The 16,071-nt window shown below is 40.8% G+C and overlaps 2 protein-coding genes across 5 annotated transcripts in view; one reads left to right on the top strand and one right to left on the bottom strand.

Moving 5' to 3' along the window:
* Window positions 1–16,071, bottom strand: part of zfand2a (zinc finger, AN1-type domain 2A) — a 77,017-nt gene that overhangs the window by 2,034 nt on the left and 58,912 nt on the right. For 2 of the 4 annotated variants that reach the window (XM_088316943.1, XM_088316940.1), the window contains exons 1-3: window positions 1,233–1,353; window positions 460–536; window positions 288–382 (exon numbers count right to left, since the gene is read on the bottom strand). In XM_088316943.1, the coding sequence (XP_088173069.1) occupies window positions 288–382; window positions 460–514 (150 nt within the window). In that variant the 5' untranslated portion in view covers window positions 515–536; window positions 1,233–1,353. Of the gene's footprint in view, window positions 1–287; window positions 383–459; window positions 537–1,232; window positions 1,354–2,613; window positions 2,693–16,071 lie in introns of those variants that run through there. The other 2 variants (XM_088316941.1, XM_088316942.1) reach the window with 2 other exon arrangements.
* On the top strand, window positions 6,195–8,985 carry uncx (UNC homeobox). Its single transcript, XM_088316938.1, has 3 exons — window positions 6,195–6,678; window positions 6,938–7,113; window positions 7,848–8,985. Exons 1-3 carry the CDS (start codon window positions 6,402–6,404, stop codon window positions 8,712–8,714), a joined length of 1,320 nt encoding a protein of 439 aa, XP_088173064.1. The 5' UTR covers window positions 6,195–6,401; the 3' UTR covers window positions 8,715–8,985.

Genomic DNA, 16,071 nt, shown 5'->3' with positions numbered 1-16,071 from the left:
AAAAAAGACAAATGAGCCAATTTTGACTATCCTAAAAGTATACCTCATGACAAACACAGCTGGAAATGTTTCTTGTTTGTTTTATTTATGATTAAATATTTACTTCCGTGTTTTAAAGCCCATTGCTGGCAACTGTGGCGTTATTAATGTGCAATTTGAGTTGTTTCATGCGGCCAGCCAATGTAACACAACCAAACTGACTGTGTGACTCGAAATGTACATGGAAATCGAAATTAAAATCATAAATGGGTGCAGCGAAAATCCATTTGCACAACTTTCCTGCTTACCTTTCTGTAAGACGAAGTGCATTTGTGGTGCGCATACGTGACGTGATCCTTGCAGAAGATCTCTTGACAGGCGTCACATTTCATGGGAAGGAAGTCTGGCACGACAGAGTGGCTTTTTCATTTCCACGTTCATAAGGCATTTATGAGCCATCTACAATCTGTCTATGCTCACCTAAACGCTTGCAGGTCTTCTCTGAACAGTGCTCCCCCAAATCTGGAAACTCCATGGCATTCAAATCGACGTCTCAACTAAAAAAAGAAAACACAGTTATTTGTAAATAATGATCCATGTGGACAGAAACTAAGGCTGTGATGATGTAAACACAAGACTCCACCGGATGTTTATTCGCGAGCTAGCAGCATTAGCTCCCGTTATGTCAAGTCATCATTACTTTGAGGGGGAAAAAAACACCATACGTTAAAATGACAGCAGGACGCAAACAAAAATACGATTCGTACAGTAACTCCAACATAAGACAAATTCAAATTTCCGCCATGAAACGAGAGCAAAACTAATCCAATAAATCAAACCGATTTAGACTGCATACAGCTCGCTAGTCTGTCTATGCTAAGGCAAAAGATTAGCCAATAGCTGGCTGAAGTTACATAACTAATATCGACTAAAGTCATTATGAACTGACTTGTGACTAATTCGGGATAATACGATACTGTTAAATCGCCCACCAGCGTTTGGATTTCTCACTAACACTTGTGCGCTAGCAGCTAACAAGTGGCTAACATCAATATTGACAATACTGTACATTTAAAACAGCAATATGTGACGCTATTGAACATAAAATAGCTCAAACTTGGTCCGGTTATGTCAGATGAAAAAAAACTTTAATTATTATTATTTTTATCATTTTGTTAGGGCGGCCGTTCAGTAAAAGGAGAGCGAACATTAGCTTTAGCTCGATAGCAGTAGAAAGTGTTGTTCTTACTCACCAGTTGGAATACGTTGTAGTCTTAGAGTCGTAGAATCGATCATAAAAGATAAAAAAAAAAAACGTCAACTTCAGATCAGCACCAGGAAACTTGCACGGACCGGGGTCCGAACCAACGACAAACTCGTCTCCGTCGGCTCAACCGTGGACATTTGTGGCGTCAAAGCAAGCCCCGCCCACAAAGTTTCGTCACCGTGACTTGGATCAACGACGTCATAATTAATGGCCGAGAACGGCCTGGAAAGTTCGAGGTGTTATTGGATTAAAAAAACGTTTCCAAGAAATGCTGAAAAAATTTTTTTTTTTATATTTCTTAGATTGTTCACAATTCAGTTATATCAAAAATTCAATACACGTTATGTAAAATCAATATTGTGCCTACTAGCATACGTCGCATACATTATCAAGAATTTACACCCCTTAATTAGTACTTAATGCCCAAAGCAATATTATACGTACAAACATTATACATGCATTTTCACACTCTTACATCTTAATAACAGTGTAGATGTATTAATATTGCCACTGCTGAAATGTGTTCACTGTTCTCATGCATAGACTAACATCGACAACTATATTTGATTTGAACTTCACCACTCTCATATGCAACTATTCAGATTCAATAGCACTCCCGGTGTCTCTTTTTGTTAACATTGAAGCAAAACAGTCCTATTTGATCCTTTTTCAATCGGTTTGTCTCACAACCACACTAATTATTCAATTAAAGCCTCTTTTCAACAAATAAGAGGATTATCATCATCATCATATAAATAATTATATATATTGTCATGGGATGAGCAGGCGCACGTGTATCTAATAAAGTGTCCGTACAAGAGGAATATGATCACAAACCTGTGTCAGGTCGATTATTTTGGACAAAACCTTTCAAGTGCCACCTGATGCATTTCAAGCACACGTCCGTGAGTTAGCAGTGCTGCCACTGTCACCAAAAAGCCGCAAGAGGGCGCAATAGCTCTTTTTATGCACACCGGAACGCTCTCTTGGGGAATAGATGAGATGTGGCAAGTGATCGAGGTCAAGGAGGGTTAACAGCCTGATCAGGGATCAGATGACATTTAGAAACACAAGTCTTGCTTGGATAGTAACAAAAAGTACACAGTAACATTATATTATATAAAAAACGAAACTATGGGTGAAAAGTCTACTTTGAGCTCCTATGTGTTATTTGTGCAGATATTCACCGTCATTATTCTCATGGGTTTGGGATATTTTTGTGCAGCGGCAGATGGCCGAGCTACAAAACATAATGGACAACATTTTCTCCACTAACGTGAGAAGCGACAAGGGACAGACAACCAAGCCAAGTTTCCGCCGTGCTAACTACATCTCTCAGGCCTCTCTGTGTGCAGAGTTAAGCTTACCTTATCTTTTTTTGCCAACTCTTCTAAGACGTCATGGTTCAATACGGGGCTCCCATTTGTTGGCAGAAGAATCAAACGTCTGGAAGGAAACAAGAATTCTATCAGAGGGAGTCGTCCCAGGTTGCATAGATCACATTTCAAATCACTTCCAATTTATTTGCTCATGTTGGACGCAGCCATTAGACACTTTTCTACTATGTGGGCTTCTTAATTAGATGGTTCAAAGATTTTCACCACAACACAAAAAGATTGGCCTCTCCCAACCCAAATCAGTGGGGATGAGAATAAAAAGTGGCTTCAAATTTGTCTACACTTGATTTTTTTATGTCTTTCAGCAGAATGTCTTCAAGTTGAAGCTCAATAATAATAATAATAATAATAATAATAAAATAAGCAGAGTGCCCCTTTCATCCAGTGCAGTAATTAACAAGGGGCGAAATGCAGGCGAAGGAAGCGGGAGGAAGAAGAGAAGAGGAGGGGAAGGGAGGTGGTGGTGGGGGGGGGGATAAAATGCAAATGATTCCGCACAAAGGCTCCTCGCAAATTGGCGTCACCATTTCTCAAATTATATCATTACTATATTTTGAAAATGTTAATCTGTTGAGCGGATTTCCCGGGGGAGTTGAGTAAATTAGTTCTATTTCCGAGGCTGCCTGCCTCTCCGCAGGAAAAAGGAGAAGGAGAGAAAAAAAGCAAAAAAAAAAAAAAGAGAGGCACGTCGTCGACAAGCACCTCTGATTTGCTGATTACAATTAGACTCCCCACTTTGGGCTCCTTCAAGCATTCATAATTTTCGGCATAATAAGCACGTTTTAGCAAAGGTGATAAGTCACTTTTAATTGAAATGAAATGATTATTCTAATGGAAGTTTGGTTGTTATTATTATGAGGAGGCACTAGTCAGTGCAGGCTTCATTTTTTTTTAACACGAAGCAGAGAGAGGGAAAAAGATGAGCGTTGGGGGGGGGGGTTGGAAGTGGGGGGGGGGTCTGCGATTTTGAAGGGCATTAGGGTGTCAGGATTGAATGAGGTAATTTGAAGGGAATTACTTTCTCTTCTATCAGAAATGAACTGAATTAAAAAGTCCAAATCAATCGCTTTCACTTCTCCATTCTACTTTGACAGCGGCACAATTACAGATAATTAGATGGGAGGAAACTTTTAATTGTGGGATTAGAGGGAGAGGCAGTGCATTTGCAAGGATCAGAGAGAGCGAGTGTGGAGGAGGAGGGGGGGGGACATTTCCAGGCACTTTATTTATTTATTTATTTTTTTGTTGCTTTGCTTCGAAATCGAATCAAAGGATTTGGGAGCTTAAAATGGCAACCAACCTTTCTCTCTCTCTCTTTTTTTTTATACTGTTTAATTGGAATTGCATCTAGTTCAACCAAATCATCCCGGAAAAAAAACAATTAATTTAGATTTAATTCTATAATTATCACCAAATCAAATAATGTGCAACCTAATTTAGATGGTTAAAAATTAACGTGCGTGAAGTTAATTGAGTAATTAAACCCCCTAAACTGCCGCCTATTAATTTGCCTGCCTAATTAAAAATGAATTTGATGCCGTGCTGCTATAAAAGAAGGCATCTTTGTTGGCAGTGGATGAGCGTCCTGATAAGGCCTACACTACTTGGATGTCTTTTTTTTTAGAGCAGGGTGAACAGGTGCATTAAATTTCAACATTTAAGTTTAAAAAGATTTTTTGCAGATATACGTTCAAATTTCAACAACAAAAAAAGAGAGAAGAGGTTAAAATGGCCGCAAAGAATAGGTCGAATTTATGTAAAATGCAGAAAAATGAGCATCAACATGAGTCAAACTGAGTCAGGCTAAATAAATGACATTGAACTTCAAACAACTGGGAGAAATTAACAAGAGTAATCAAGTGCAGCAAAATAAAATAAATGACCACACTGCAAAAAAAATATATAAAAATAAAAAACGTTTTTTTTGGGGGGGGGGGGGGCTAAAACAGTCATTTCACTTGACACAACTTTTATGACAACAGCTGGCACAAAGCAAACAAGTTGTTTGCTCCAAAGATTTAAGTTAGGGGACAAGAAAAGTGACAATTGGATTTGTAAACTATAATTAAAATATTTTCTTGAATGGCCCAACTTAAAATGTTTGCCTTAAAATGTTGAGTTCACTCAACTTTTTTAATTTAAATTTCATAGATCATCAATGTTAAATGTTTATTCTGTGCTGCGCAGTACACTGAAAAGCTAAAAAAAGAAAAAAAAAAGCAGCAGTGCAAACAGTTAAATATCCAATTTTTGGAGAGCACCTCATCTCTGCACTGGCCATGCAATGTCAAATAGGAGAAAAAGACTTTTATCTTTTAAACTGATCTTAAAGTGAGTTGGCTCGGGTGGAAAAATAAAAAAAAAAAGAAGCCCTCGATGATGTCGAGCATTAAGGGGACTTTTGCTCCTCTCATCCGCACATACGGAATCACGTTGATTTGGTTCAACATGGCAATAAAAATGTTTGCAATATGGAAATAATTATGAGCTCATATGGCAGCACCACACAACCTATTGAATTTTTTGGGGATGTGCCAAAGAAGGGCCAGTTGATATAATGGAGAAAAAAAATGTTTTAAGGCAGGGCAGTTTTCGTCTTATTATCGGGTTGATTAAAGCAAAAAATCTCACCCAAAAGTACAAAAGAAAAAACAAATGACTTCAAAGACCGGAGCTCATTTTCTACAATTGAGTTCATTGAAATGTGCAAGAGTGGATGCTTGTTTTTTGTGAGCAGGAGAGGGTCAAGTGAGGAGCGGATAATATCCTTCCCTCATAATAATATTAATTAAACAATTTGCATGCTAATAGGGTAACAATTATCACGGCTTCTGTTGAGAGATTCGGGTTATTACAACATGCCAATCCCGGTGTCAAGGGTCACTGAGGAAGAGGAGTGGATGGGGGGGGTGATGGGGGGGGGTACTCGGTTCCAAATTTCAACTCTGATTAAACACCTTGTGACTCGTCCACACTTGGCGAGCTGAATGCATCACTTGAGGGACTAATGATGTGATTCGGATTGGGCAGCAAGGCGCATGCATTTCCTTTTTTTAATTTTTTTTTTTAAATTTTAAATCTGGCCTCATTTATATGGATGCATTGTAGCGACACTTGCATTTCAAAACGACTTTTCAGTCCTGTTTCAACAATCACCTTTATTTTTATATGCCTCTTTCAAAATACTAAAATGTTATGAATAAATCAATAAAATGTATCCATGACGTCGGATGTCTATGTGCTCAGCGTTATCTGCAACAAAACGCGTAAAAACCAAGTCAAGGTGTCTGGAGCCTTTCCGTGCAAGAGGGGCGACTCGTCCGCGAAGCTTATCCGCCTTCCTGCTCCCTTCCCCGGGATGCAGCTGGCCCTTCCTCCCGCTGGCTTCCCGATGTAAGCTGCAATGTAGTTCTTATCAAAGCCCTCTTGTCTTGTTGTGACAGCTCTGATATTGTTTATTGAGGTGGATGTCAGCCTTAATTAGCAATCGATACGGGAGGAGGAGGAGGGGGGCGCCTGTGACGTCACCTGCCATTACAGCCTCTCATTGGGTCTCGGATTCCCCACAAGCTCGGGCTAATTATTGGGGAGGTTCATGTGGATAAAGTGGAGCTCATCTCTGCCTTGCACACATCATGCCCCCGCCTCGTCGGCCACACTCGCGTTTGCGTGCTTTTTAAACTACCCGGAAAAAAAAAAAAAAGCATAACAATCCCACCCCTACACACATCAGCAGCCCTCCAGCAGACGCTCGCGGGATGATGGACAGCCGGATTCTGGAGCCGCCTCACGCCCAGTTCGGAGGCTCCCTCGGCGGAAGCGGCGGCGGCGGAATGGTGGGCTTCCCGTACCACCTGAGCCACCATCACGTCTACGAGCTGGCCGCCGGCCACCAGCTGCAATCCGCCGCCGCCGTCCCCTTCTCCATAGACGGATTACTCAATGGGTCGTGCGCGGCGTCCGTGGGCGGCTCCGGCGGGCTGCTGACGTCTGGCTGCGGGATGAACGGAGACAATCAGCCGTACAAACTGACAGGTAAGCTTGCGCGGTTGTTTGGGGTGGAATTATCACGCATGACAAGCACAATGAGAATCATTTCCTTTCTAATGCATGCCTTTTGCTGGGGGTGGGAAATGACGCAAAAAATGAGAGTGGCAATGCAATCAAATGATTGTGATTCTTGTAAACAACAAGGCAGACTTGTGGCTGCATGCGTGCTTTGAAACACCACATCAGGACAGATGTTTAGTAAAAATCATGTCGAAAAATATGAATGATTGTGCTATGCTGGCAGACTCGGGGGACCTGGACAAGGAGAGTCCCGGGTGCAAGAGACGAAGAACGCGCACAAATTTCACCGGCTGGCAGCTGGAGGAGCTGGAGAAAGCTTTTAACGAGAGCCATTACCCCGACGTGTTCATGAGGGAGGCTCTGGCCCTCAGACTGGACCTCATCGAGTCCAGGGTGCAGGTAGAGCTTTTCAGTCCTCCTTTCGACATGTTTGAAAACCGGGTCGGAGTGCTCAAGATGCAAGTTTGGAGTTATGTAAAAAAAAAAAAAAAAAAAAAAAGACAGAGAGAAATCAAATCATCAAGGCTATAAGGCTGAAATTTAGTATGTTACATTTTTAAATAAAGTGCTATTTTTATGTATCGTCAGGCCGCGTAAAGCTGTTAGTAATAATAATATTACTTATATATAATTTTCAAATGAGTGGTATTTGTTTAAAATATTGTGCTTACAGACCACCAAAGCTTTGTAGTTTGCAGAAACCCGAGTTGTGACAATCAAGAATGAAAAAATACGTATATATATATATATATATATATATATATATATATATATATATATATATATATATATATATATTTCAAATAAATCTAAATGGTGTCCGATAAAGCATTTTGCAGATATGTATAAAATCGTTCTGGCTTAATGGAGACAAGTTTTAAAGTGTCGTGGCTCGATATTGCGCAGGGGGAAAAAAAGTAATTTACACCCAGCCTGACATTAGTTATATACAATAACAGCGTCTTGTGTGTGCACAGATTGGCCAATTAAAAGTCCGATTAGGGCCGTAGCATGTGACAAGACAGCGGGAGCAGTTAGTTAATTAACACATTGTTGCGTTTAATTGATTTGTTTTGAGGAAATATGAGAATTAAAAAAAAAATCCTGCTTTGTCTCGCTCTACATGCGCGCAGGTCTGGTTCCAGAACCGCCGAGCCAAGTGGAGGAAAAAAGAGAACACCAAGAAGGGTCCGGGCCGACCCGCACACAATGCACACCCGACCACCTGCAGCGGCGAGCCCATGGACCCGGAGGAGATCGCCCGGCGAGAACTGGACCGCCTGGAGAAGAAGAAACGCAAGCAGGAGCGCCGCCTGCTCAAGGCCCAGAACAAGCACCTGCACGGGGATCTATTTCACACCCCGGGATCGGACAGCGACAGCGGCTTGTCTCACGTCACTGACAGCGATCACGGCACCGGCCCGCGTTTGGACCTCACCAAACCTCTGTGCGAACCGTCGCCTCACTCGCTGCACACGCCAAACCACAACCAAAGACACTTGGATCAGGACGCTGGCGGCTCCGAGCTGGACTCGGCCGACGCCAGCCAGCGCGCGAGCCTGTGCTCCGGAAGCAACCGAAACTCCGGCTTGCAGAAACTTAACCCGTTCAGCGTGGAAAGCCTCCTGTCGGACTCCAGACCCAGACGCAACTCAGCGGCCTTATCCGCCTCTCGGCCCCTCATTGGGAAGGGCCACTTTCTGCTCTACCCCATCACGCAGCCGCTCGGATTCATTGTCCCCCAGACAGCCTTAAAAACCGCTTCGAACACTGACAGTGGTTCCGATGATCACCAGGCGCCCGGCGTCCGCGAGTGCGCCAACTCATCGGGGTGCAGAAGCGCCTCGCCGGGGGCCGCGGACAGGGACCGGGACCGGGCGGAGTCGGGGTCCAGTAGCCCTGGAACTTTAGGCCACGAACACGGCACGCAATGCGGGAAGGAACATTTAGAGGAGAGTCCGGTAGAACCACCGCCGAACTGTCACGAAAAAACGGAATAAACCGGAAAACAAAAAGTGTAACGAGAACGAACACTTTAAGGTTAAGGCCAAAGCTCAACTTTGCCACGTTAGGTTCTCCTCTCCGTTTGAGTGTGAGTGTCTAGATATCCTTTTAAACGTGTCAGATACAAACAACAAAACCCTCAAGAGCTGTTAAAAACAACAAAAAAACTATACTATTTATTTACATATGTGAGGCTTTTTTCTTAAATAAATCTATTGTATACAATCACCGAGAAATCGTGTACGACCTTAAATGCCGAGAACAAGACTTCCGGGTAGGACCAGCCAATCACATGGCAGCTTTTCTTCCTGGGGTTAAAAAAAACGTAGGTTTGAAGTTTATTTTTTAAGACTTCAAAACTATTTAAATCTACAAAAAAAATAAATAGCGCTGTGTGATGGGTCAAATATGATATTGTTTTTTTTGTCGACTTTGGACTTACTTAATACTTCCGGGAAAGGTCAGCCAATAACGTGTGAGTTTCGTTCTGAGTGAGTGCTATACAATAATAATATATATACATGTATATATATATATATATCTATCTATAAACATATACATATATATATACACACATATATATATACATATATATGTATATATACATATATATGTATATATACATATATATATATATATATATATATATATATACACATATATATATATATATATATACACATATATATACATACACATATATATATATATATATATATATATATACACATATATATACATACGCATATATATATATACACATATATATATACATACACATATATATATATATATATATATATGTAATAAATCCAAAATAATTCGATAGGGACAGTCAACCACGAGAGAGTGTTTCTCTTTTTGTTTTTTATTAAACTCTCGTGTTATAATTTTGTATATTAAAGGCGACAACAAGACTTCCTGGTATAGGGCCAGTCAATCACGTGAGATTATTTTATTCTGGGGAGAATGCAAGTTGTATTTTGTACATTGCCTTAACAAATATATTCATCTCTAACACACACACACACACACACACACACGCGCGCGCACAGACACGCACACATACATTCACACGTACACACTCCAAAAGATGAAATGAGGTTAGGAGCCTGAGGCAAAAGCGAGCCGCTGCACTCCTGCAGAGTTTTGATATGAAAGTAATTATTTTCCCGGTGGCTACTTTGCGGGGGGAATACGGTTTATTTTAGGTAAAAAAAAAAACAGGGGGCGGGGATGGTGTGTGAGGTGAGGGTGGGGGGTAATACATTACCGATTTGTGGCGATATGAAATCACATAAACTTCCAGGAATAATAGAATTAGCATGAAAAGGCCTGGGTGTCAAATTGAAATAGGAAAATAATAGCCTCGGCAGCTGCGTGCATGTGTGCATTATTGGATCGTGGGGAGGCATTTTCATGAGCTCACACTCTTTATGTGTGTGTGTGTGTGTGTGTGTGTGTGTGTGTCAGGAGAGGGCCCCTTGTGGACCAGAAAGGGGGAGTGTGGCGGGGGTGTGCACATGAAGATAGATGTTCGATGATATCCGCTCATTGTTGTGTCGCCTTCACGTCCATGTCGGGCTCTTATCAGCCTATTGATCACGACCGGGCTGTAATGGGTCGGCCCGGGCCGAACGTGCCTATTTACAATGGCACAACACATTTGTTCTAATAGGGAAGGCGCTCCCCGGGGAGGCCGAGCGGGATCTGGGACATCTGCTACCAAGCCCCCACCGCCGCCCCCTTGCACGTTTCCTTTGCCAATATTGCACAATATCACGTCCAAGACATGTGGAAGCCATGGTTTTATTTCAAATCATAAGAACGCAGCACAAAACAGCCAATCCGGCCTTGCGTCTGAACTTTTGGTGCTTTATTTGAAAATATCATCAAGTGCTGAGGCTTTAAGTCATCACAGGCACATAAAAAAATATACATTTACATAAACTGACACCCTTGCAGATGTTTGCACGAGGTCTTATTAACATGAACATGTGGGGGATTATATGCAGCTTGCTTGCTGCTTATTATGATTTTATGATCATCATTGCCATGTATTAATGTATCATCGTTTTTTTGTCTTTGGGGGACTTCATAATTTTGGATACAATTTTAATTTTTTTTTAAAGAAATAATCATCAATTTTGATTGACAACATTAATATAACGTATAGTGTGAGACTGTCATTTAAAGGCTTTTTTTTTTTAAACTTTCAGTAGGATCACAATGACAAAGGGGGGGAAACGTGCATTTTTCTTTCTATATTCTCCCTAAAGGCTGCAATTTCCACTAGAATTGAATCCGTATATGTATTTTATTTTTATTTTTTTCCCTCCATGCACGCTGCTCTCTGAGGCTATGTGGGACGTGTGCCCAGTTCATCTATAATTCATTAGCAGGCTGAATAGGAGTATCGCTGGCTGCACATTGGTGGCCTTAAGGTGAAATTAGCGATTTGCTTAAGTAGTTAAGCTTTTTCTTGCCTGAGAGCTGCACGCCTGCAATGCTTGAAGAGAACCATCAATCGATGGGGCTGTGCGTTGTGCAAAAAAAAAAAAACAAAAAAAAGAAAAAGAAAAGAGCGGCGTGTCGCCCATGAATCACACTTTATGAATTCAATTTGGGCCCATATAGCCGCAGAAATTTTCAATTTGAACGTCGGGATCATTACGGAGGGGGAAGAGTGTAAATTGTTTTTGCTCTATTATGCATCGCGGACGCCGTCGTTTTTCTCTCTAATTACGAGGCGGTGTCAGGTCGGCCTGTCACGCGCACGCTGATTTTCAATTGAACTGATCATCGTGCATCCATTCATACATTCAGCGCGTGCACTTGATAAATATGCGATGTCTCCGAGCAAGCCTGGAATGCCAGGAGGGCAGGTGCGAGGGGGGGGGCGCAGGAGGAGGGGGGGGGCTTATTGGCCAAGTAATATTGGGGGAGGGATGTATGCGGCAATAAGTGCAGATCAGGCAGCTAATTTAGCACCTCCATGCTTTTTTTTTTTTTTTTTTGGGTTCCATTTCCATTTCTCATTTCGAACTCTCACAGGAGGAGGAGAAGGAGCCCAGAGGCGGGAATGGCCGTGCACTATCATGTAGAGACAGGGGGGGGGGGGCACATATGCAGCAAAACCCCCTGGCTTGTCTGCTGGAGCCAGCAACATTCCCTGCATATAGGATATCAGGCTTAATTAAGGCTAATAGACTTTTCTCTGTGTGTGTTAGTTTTATTTAATAGGGACAAATTAATTAAGGCCATTAGGATGTGTCACTTCCGGTATTCCTGCAAAGTCGTCGACGATTTGGGAGAATATGACAACGTTTGGCATAAAGGCATTTCAAGAAAAGAAAATATTCCTCCCTATATTTAGCAAAGGGGAAAAAAAGAAGTCCTCCTTTAAAAAATATCAAATGGTACTTGACATTGCAGCACTTCAGTCATAACCTCCTCCCTTTTTTTTTCTTTCCTTTTAGGATTATTTCACACTCCTCCTTCTCATTAATGCGCCCGTGGATTTAATCATGCTTATCTTTCAGGCACATACCTAGGATAAGCCTCAAATTAACCATCTGCACTGATGATTTTTTGAAAAAGTCATGCAGAAAAAAAAACACAAAATTGATGTGTAGCATCAGCAAAGGCAACTCATTAGTCAATTAAATATAGACTGTGTAAAAGACAAACTGGTTTTATTTTGTTAAAAAAAACATGAATGTCAAGTTGATGGACTGACTGAAAAACTGTCAGTGGCGAGACTTTTTGAAGAAATATTTTCGACCATCAGCGCCCTTAATCACAATAGTTTACTATATAAAATTTGAGTAAAAATGTATTATACACACGTTTAATTTTAAATGTGTTTGTACATGGAAAAGTGCACATTTAAGTTTCATAAAAAATGAGGGCAGAAGTGACCCGCAGTGTAATAATGTCAATTTCACAAACGCTGACACGTGAAAACTATTTGCTTTGAATAACATTTTCGCAGAGCTCATTTTGTCTTGTGTGCAATAACGCACGTTGGCAAAAAGCGCAAAGAATATTCTCGTCTAAATTATCCATACTGATTGAAAACAAATACCGTGGCTTTACATATAAATAGCTTTTTTTTTTTTTTTTTTGGTTTGGTTTGTTTAACAAGCAGCAGCTGTTCTTAATGATGCGGTGGGGGCTGGGCTGTGGGTGGGGGGGGCTTACAAATATAGATTAAACTCCTAAAGTCATTTGAAAAAATATTTGCAATGTGAAACGAAACATAAAAGTAATATTTATGCTGCATGCTACATCTTTAACAACTTCACCGAAAATGCCATTTAAAAAAAAAAAAAAAACGTCGTCTGCCCAATTTTTCGATACATTTTGAACACAAAGGCAAAAGACTTCGCTTTGGGCTTATTTGCATTGACGAGTTCGGCTGCAAGTTGAGTGGGTGACGAGTGAAATGCGAGTGCCAAGTGTGTGCGAGTGCACGCGCGCGCGCGTGCGTTTGTGTTCGGAGAAGAAGGGCTTTAAGAGTTGACATTTTTGCACACAAAACGGTGAGTTCCACTCCTGTTGTGATTGCTATGCGTGTTATCCCCTTGCTCGTCTTCCAGCTGGCGGCCTGACAGAGCTCGAGAGGCGAGGAGACACCAGACACAAACACACGCACGCGCACACCAAAAAGTAGCGTACACGCGCGCATCAGAGCTCATCATAGCACAACAGCGGGCTCGTTGTGCAAACATTACGCACGTAGATTTTTGTATACATTTTTTAACGCTATATATATATATATATATTTATATATATATATATATATTCCAATTAGCACCTTTTCTCGAGTTCGCATGTGGAAATCTGCGCTTTGTAAATGGCTTGACATTGGTTAAATCCAAGCTTATTGACAAACTGTTTGCCATATTAAACGCTCACATTAAATCTAGTCAATTAAAAGCGACTGTTCTCTGGAATCAATTTATAAAAAAAAAAAGACGGTTAGCCGAAACTAGACACTTTCCGCAATTGTATTTTTTGTTTTGTTATGTCGATGTCGCCGATGAATCCATTTTGTAGCAGGCGGAGCGGTGCCGAGCAAGAAAAGACAGAAATGGTAAAGCATCAAGCTCCTTAGCAGATTTTTTTTTTTGGAAAGTTGTCACTTCTACAAGAACATTTGAGTGTTGAAAAAATGACAGTTTTCACAGTTCAACTTTTTCAACAACTTTCACACACGTGGCTTGCACATGCTTTGCTGACACCAACGAAACAGTTGATCAGTTTTTAGTGGAAACCGTTCGACACATCAGTGCTGGAAAATTAACTTTCAACACGGGCTTAGTGTGGTTTCCGACTGAAAACATCAAAATAATCTCATTGGTGAAAATGTAAAAGGTCAAGTTGCTTGGAACCACGTTCCAAAAGTAGGTGGAATGTCCAAGCAACGACCAGAATCAGGAGAATTATTATTTTTTTGCTTAAAAGCACCAGTTGGTGGAAAGAATATTTCACAAAATAAGTAGCGAATCTCCAACTTGTCTTTCGTCCATCGCCTCTAAACACGAGGACAAATTAGCGCAGGTCCCTTCAGGTCCCAGTTTGGCCTCTCTATTGATGTAAGCAATTTTTTTTTTTTGTCCAATCAATGTGAATCACAAAGTTTGTCAGAGTCACACACAAAAAACCCTGGAGAACATCCCGAACTGCAGCCTTGAAAGCTTTGCGAGAATCAAGCCGTCATTTGGTCAATAGCTGAAAGGCTGCAAGAGAAGAAAAAAAAAAACAAAAAAAAGCGAGGAAGCATCAAGTGAGGCGAGCCGTTTGCTCGCGATTCCGAGGGACGCCGACGTCCGTGTGGGCTTCAGACAGCCAGCAGTTTGTCTCAAATATCAATAAGACGCCGCTGCGCTATCACAGTTGGAGAAGAACAAGCCGAGTGTGGAAGTTGGACTTCACACCTGGACGCAAACTAACTTGCTTATCGAGCGTTCCTATTTCTCGTTCATCAAGTTGATGCGACTACGAATTGACGTTTAAAGCCAGAAGTTGAAAAAAGTGCCCCAAAAAAAAATATGTTTTTGTTGAATTTACTCAATTTTATTCCGCCAAGTGGTTGCACGGAATAAAATCATCTTGATCCAGATATATTTTTAAAGTCGATTATACATTTTTTTAAGTAGGCTTATACAGCTACTTAAGAAAAATTATTTATTATTTACAATTATCGTCAAGAATAGGGCGTCATCGATTAATCGTTTAAGCAGCCAATTTTTTTTTTTGCCAATTTCCATTTTTTTTTCAACACATGAACGCATTAAAATGTAAGACAAAGTCACATTCAAACATTCCCCTTTTGAAAATCAGCACAAAAAAAAGTCAGCCCATTTTTGCGATTTCTCTCTTTTATAAATTTAGATGTCATGTCTGTAATTCATATTTTTATCGTTGTTTTAAAGCACCATTAAAGAAGTTATATTATTCATGAGATATTTTTTTAATTAATCCCCTGATTAATTGTCTATCAGAATTTTATTCAGCCAAATATCGGGATTAGCCTTTTTAAGATTGAAAGTTAAAAATGTTCCTTGGATTGCCCGTACAACTGGAATCCGTGATTGAGCATATAAACCATTTACCGAAACACACCCTCACGCACAATCCTGGCAGCGTGTAAATGTTGTCATTGGGGGCTTAGCGCTCGCTGCTGATTTGTATGAAAGAGTCAAGTCTTCTCCTTTTGCCGACTTCCCGCCGAATCTTTGCCCCGGAGGTTAATAAAGCGTGAAGTGTGAAAAAGTTCCCAAGATGGGATGAGTTAAACGCTGTTTTCAGACCTTCGTGCGCCACTCTCGACATTTATTTGTGTGCATGTTGCCGCTTTTGAAGAAGACTTGCTGCCGCCGTCCGGACCATCTCGGATGTCGACATGAATGGAAAGTGGAACGAGAGCTGAGCAACACTTCCCATTCAATTTACGACTTTGTTTAATTACATTTTAAGTTAGCGTTCAGCATTTAGGCAGCGTCAAGGTAGGAAGTGAACTTAAACTACAAAAGTATGTTCATCACAATTTATAGAACCCACATTCAACATTACATTTGCTGTTTAAAATGTTAAAAACGACCGCAAACTCAATGCTAGTTTCGTAAGCCCGTCTATGGCGTTTTGCATTGTGTGTTAGCATTAAGCTAGCGAGCCTTTGAAAGACAAAAAAAATAATAATAATTGATACACAACATGAAATTCTCTTTGTTTTATGTTTTGTTTGATGGCGAATTTCAACTGGAAGTCGAATTTAATATAATTTATCTGCCAAACTGTTCGCTGCTAATGTAACACATGCTCGTAAAAAAAAAAAAAAAAAAAAAA

Source organism: Idiotropiscis lumnitzeri, chromosome 15, assembly GCF_059441095.1.
Source record: "Idiotropiscis lumnitzeri isolate Australia: NSW breed Sydney's pygmy pipehorse chromosome 15, RoL_Ilum_1.0, whole genome shotgun sequence".
Taxonomy (NCBI): Eukaryota; Metazoa; Chordata; class Actinopteri; order Syngnathiformes; family Syngnathidae; genus Idiotropiscis; species Idiotropiscis lumnitzeri.
Note: the sequence above shows the minus strand (reverse complement) of the source record. Positions and strands in the feature narration are given on the sequence as shown.

Coding starts and splice junctions, on each gene's coding strand:
- uncx (XM_088316938.1), top strand. CDS start 6,402: ATGATGGACAGCCGGATTCTGGAGCCGCCTCACGCCCAGTTCGGAGGC. Junction 6,679..6,937: donor TCAGCCGTACAAACTGACAG/GTAAGCTTGCGC, acceptor CTATGCTGGCAG/ACTCGGGGGACCTGGACAAG. Junction 7,114..7,847: donor TCATCGAGTCCAGGGTGCAG/GTAGAGCTTTTC, acceptor ACATGCGCGCAG/GTCTGGTTCCAGAACCGCCG.